Source organism: Cyprinodon variegatus, unplaced genomic scaffold (assembly GCF_000732505.1).
Source record: "Cyprinodon variegatus isolate N-32 unplaced genomic scaffold, C_variegatus-1.0 Scaffold3, whole genome shotgun sequence".
NCBI lineage: Eukaryota > Metazoa > Chordata > Actinopteri > Cyprinodontiformes > Cyprinodontidae > Cyprinodon > Cyprinodon variegatus.
Window position 1 is genome coordinate 2,039,055 of NW_015150456.1, and position 4,984 is coordinate 2,044,038.

Below are 4,984 nucleotides of genomic sequence, written 5' to 3' on the forward strand. Positions count from 1 at the left end.
CAGATGTCGAACGATTGCCCTAGAAACAGGATTCCAGAACGCCCAGTTGTGCAGCACTATCACCCAGCTCTCCTTCACCGCTGAAGAACTGGAGGTCATGTTTGCGTTCCCTCTGATCTACAGCATCTTCCAGCTCGCCATGGCTCTCGTTGCTGTGATTGGTAAGTCTCGTGAAGGAATAACTCATACTTTCTGTTTTTCCAACATATCAGTTCTGTATTAACTAGAAGCTCATGTTTCTCGCTGTGTTTTTGACAGCTTACCAAGTATATAAAAGGAAATGTGGAAAAGGTTCTGACAATGAGATCAGGGAAGATGATGGAGAAACTAAACAAACTGCTGTGGATAACAAAGCTTTCGACTCTGATGAGCTGAACGGCACCTTTGCACACATAAAGGAGTGAGATTCCAAATTGCTGCCAATGATTGACTCTAGACCTCCTGAATAAAGCAACATTACTGAACTATGAACAGACAACACTCTCTAGAGGCTGAAAGATGTAAATCACACAGCAGCAGCAAAGTTTGGAAAGATTTCTGTCTGTATATCCAGAGGTCACCTGAAGGGGGAGCCTCTGACTGACCCAATGCTGTGTTCATTCTGGAAGGTGTTTAGACATAATAACCTGCTTTATTAATTGCAAACTGTTAAAAGCAACAGGTAATTTTCTCTCTTATTATACTGGAACTATGTTTGGAGATGTTTAAAAAGATTTATTCTGATATTTTTGTTGTTTTTACTTAGTATTACTGAAGAACCAAATAATATGAGGGTTGGAGTAAAGGGATGAGGCTCAATTGTAGCTTGCATGTTTTCATGATTTGTTCTAAAGCTGACCGTGATCTGACCTTTTGCTCTTTTTATCTCTGGTTAAGTTTTCTGATAATAAACATAAACAGTTCTTTGCCATTTTTCCCCCAACAAACTAAATTCAAATAAACAGTAAATACCCTTACTGAAACAAATATGCATTGCTAAGCATTAATACTGTGCTTTTTATTTGTTTTGTGAGTCTATAGCATGCCGGATAATTATTGTATTTGTTGTAAATTTAAAAAAAATCTATCACCCCTACTTAATAAAAAAAAAAAGTGTTATATAGGATGGGACTTTAAAAAAACTAGTAAGAAAGGCTGCTTCTGTCCTACATTGCACTCTGGAATCAGAGGAGGAAGTGGCTTAGAGGAGGGTGCTGTCCAAGCTAACATCCATAATGGAAAACACCTCCCACCCTCTTCACCAGACTGTAGAGGAGCTGAGCTCCTCCTTTAGTCAAAGACTTTTACACCCTGTTAAGCTGCTGCAACCAGACTCTACAATACCACATTACAACCGCAATAACTTGTGCAATTGTTCAGTAATGTGCAATTACTATTTGATACCCTGTGCATTAATTCTTTCTATAAATTTGACACCCAGTGCAATAATTATATATATGAGTATACATATCATCCATAAAAATATCAGTGTGAATCGCTTGTGCAATAATGATTGTTTTTTAAAGCTGTCATATGTATATACTGTATATATCCCATGCACCTTTTTCTTCCTTTGGCATCCTTGACTATTTGAGCTGATGTAAGAAGTAATTTTCCCCTCTGTGATATCAATAAAGTCAATCAATCTATCAATCTTCAAATAATGAATCTGTTCCAATAAATGTATTAGTGAGTATTAGAAGTAAATATTAGCAAGATGCTGAGAATAAGCTACGACCAGCTAACTTTTCTGATTTCAACAACTGGACGTTATGGGCGATTTTCTCATGATGGAAAATTTTTTATTACTAATATGCTGGATTACTTTTAATCTGTGGACCCTTATGGACGAATTGAGTATACACAATCGAAGATTGGATTTATAAAAAAGGCTTCTGGATGCCTTGAAAGGTATGTAGCTGTGGCTGCTTTGTTTGTTTACATTTTGACATGCTGCTATATCTGCTTTAATCGTGCTTTGGTGTTCGATGTGTCCATTGAATGAGCTTGGTGGTTGAATTGTGGAGAATCTAAGCTTTCCAATGATGTCTAACATGTCTATAGTGGAAAAAAATTACTGGTGGCATTCTGAGTTATTACCCCACTTAACATCCACCGGTTGTCTTAAAGAGGTTAAAATTTCAGTAACTAAAAGATAATAAAACCAAAATGTATTTGCAAGTATTACTTTATCTTTTTGACATAAGAGTGACAGAAGTTATATGAAATGAAAGAGAAAAAAATCTCTTAGCCACCGTTTAAAGTGAGTCACGTCAGACCAATACGTGCTGGATTTCATATTTCAAGAAATCGTCAATATATACACCTAAGGCAATAATTGTAAAGTATGAAATATCTGTTCCGAACAAGGCTGGACAAGCAGCCATCCTCATTGACCATCATTAGGACTTGCAGGATGGTGAGGAAGGAACCATTTCTAACACCTTGGACCTTCAATGGTGCCAAGAGTTTGAACAAGTCTCCATAAGAATCAATAGAGGGACCTGATTATTGTTATATTCTAACTGGTTTTGTAAAATGACTTTAATTCCTTTTAGCAAAATGATTCCCACCTGGGGTATGAGTCCCCCTAGTGGTACCCGAGTGCACTGTAAGGGGAAAGTGAAAATATTTTATTTCTTAGGAAGTAAAATAAAATAGGGCTGGGATCTGTTCTACTTTCTGAGGACCTAACTAAAAAATAAAACAAGCCTATTTTGAACCAGAAAGTAAATTCTCTTGTATGTTTTAGTTCCCCTTCGGCTTTGACACACATCGAAGCCAAGCTCATCAAAGCAGGTGGCAGGTGGCTCAGTGGATAGTGTTCACAACGCACGTGCAGAGGCCTAACTCCTCAACGTGGCCAACCTTTGCTGCATATCTCCCCCCCTCTCTCATACCCTCTTTCCTTTCAAGTGTCATAACTGTTGAAATCTTGATATACTGCATATATATCGTTTATTCTTAATGCACCTTTTCCTCCTTGTTTGCACCTTCTTTAATTACTATCCCAATATGTGACCAGTGAATTTTTCCGCTGTGAGATCAATACAGCTCATCTAATCTAATCAAAGTAAAATAAATGCAGTCAGTCTGTCTATAACTTTTGTTTTCAATTTATCGAGTTTATATGTGATTGCATGGGATTAATTTAGAAGAGCTCAATTTTTATAGAGGCATTTTTATACTATAATTTTTCTTTTGTATTTATTTTGATTCTTTACTAGCTTCCGGGCGAAATATTTATCTTGTTTTTTATTTGAGATGGAAAGAATAAAATGCGGAAGAATTAAATGCTCATTTTATAATTGGTTATTTTACGTTCCACTTTTGGACAGTCATGAATACTTTTGATTGAGAGAGGGACTCATGGTAAAACAAAATGTCCAAAGGGGAACACAGGTTCAATAAAGGTTAGGAAATACTACTTTAGACACTCTAGATATCTAGATAATCTAGAATTTGATGCAAATCCTGAACCATCTTTCTGTGTCTTGAAGCCAAGTGAAGTTTCAACTGAAGAGACTGAATTAAGTTCCTGGTGACTCATTCCAAAATTTCATTTGGGATAAATAAAGTATTTTTTAACTGAACTGCAGTTTTTGTTTTTTTGTTTTTTTTAAGACGTTCATGCCTAGCGACGCTGTAGGCCTGATAATAGTTAGAATAAATAAAAAATGTCTGCTTATAAAGTGGAAAACGCTGTCAGCATATCATGCTTTAATGATCAACCCATTCCTTTATGCTACTACCATGTTGATTTTGTTGGTAGAGTTTAATAAATTGATTTAAAAAGGCCTAATTTATTCGAATCTCTTAAGGTGGATTTTATTTGCAGTTCCTCTTTAGTCCAACTGTTTTTAGTATTCTTTTTTGTTTCTGCATTTTTTTACTTTATTGTATTATTATTTTTTCCTACTTGCTTTTATCTTCCTGCATTTTCATCATGTAAAGCACTTTGCATTGTCTTTGTACTGAATTGTGCTATAGAAATAAATTTGCCTTGCCTTGCCTTGCCTTGGAATGTTTCAGCCTCCACCTTTCTGTTTTCCTTCAAGTTCGATTTAAAACAAAATGAAAAAACACATTAACTTTAAATTAATAGTTTGATGATGTAGTTAAATTTACTATGGTGGGATTATTGATTGGGGTTAAAAAAAAAAAAAAAAACTGTCCCACAACAGTTTAGAAAAAACACATTACTGCATAAATTGAGCTTATAATTATAAATTATTATAAATTATAAAATTGTTAAATATGATACCTAAACTCAATTCTTTACTGTAAATAAAAGTATATATTTGTTGGTGATGATTTTGATTAGAATAATAATCATTACATTTAATTTTAAATTAATGAAAGTAAATATATACGCACATTCAAATATGAATAGTTGTAAATAACTACCAACAATAATGCAAGTTTGCAACAATAAGGAAGTGAAATCTGAAAATAATTAAGGGTTATAAACATATTTGCAAAGCTCCTTTTATCATCAAAGCCACCCACTATAGCTGTTACCAGACCATGCAGGCTTTGGGTTTACAATTATAACGGCATTGTTAGAAAAATGTAAATGTCATCATTTTATTTGAACTAAGTTAAAGCCATTTTCCCTGCTAGGAATGTTGTGCTGTTTTAACTTAAAACGGGGAAATAAAATGTTCCTTTAAGGAAAAGCCTGGCCTTATCCAGCTATGCTGTAACAGGTGACTGATCACCACCGGCAATAAACCTGCACCTCCTTTTGTATGTGTAAACTTCTCTGTCTGGGTCCACTCTCCTCTTCTGCAGAAAACTAACTTGTGTTTTGTCTTGTCTTGGTTTATTTCTAGGACAATAAGGGGTTATCATAATTAACCCTATCAGGCATTATAAAGCCTAACATTTGAAAGAAAGCACAGTCTGATAATACTTATATGGTCTGAGTATATTGTTTCTCCTTTTATTGCATCTGCATGTAGTTGTTTTGTATACATGTTACAATAATGCTTGCTCACAGGGT

General features: G+C 34.9%; 1 protein-coding gene across 1 annotated transcript in view; it reads left to right on the forward strand.

Annotated features, from left to right (window-relative positions):
* The window catches only part of LOC107082484 (ileal sodium/bile acid cotransporter-like), a 4,642-nt gene extending 4,238 nt beyond the window's left edge, over nucleotides 1–404 (forward strand). Inside the window, exons 5-6 of the mRNA XM_015371190.1 lie at nucleotides 4–161; nucleotides 259–404. Coding sequence (XP_015226676.1) covers nucleotides 4–161; nucleotides 259–404 — 304 coding nt within the window. The remainder of the gene's footprint in view (nucleotides 1–3; nucleotides 162–258) is intronic.
* Nucleotides 405–4,984: the final 4,580 nt, after the last annotated feature.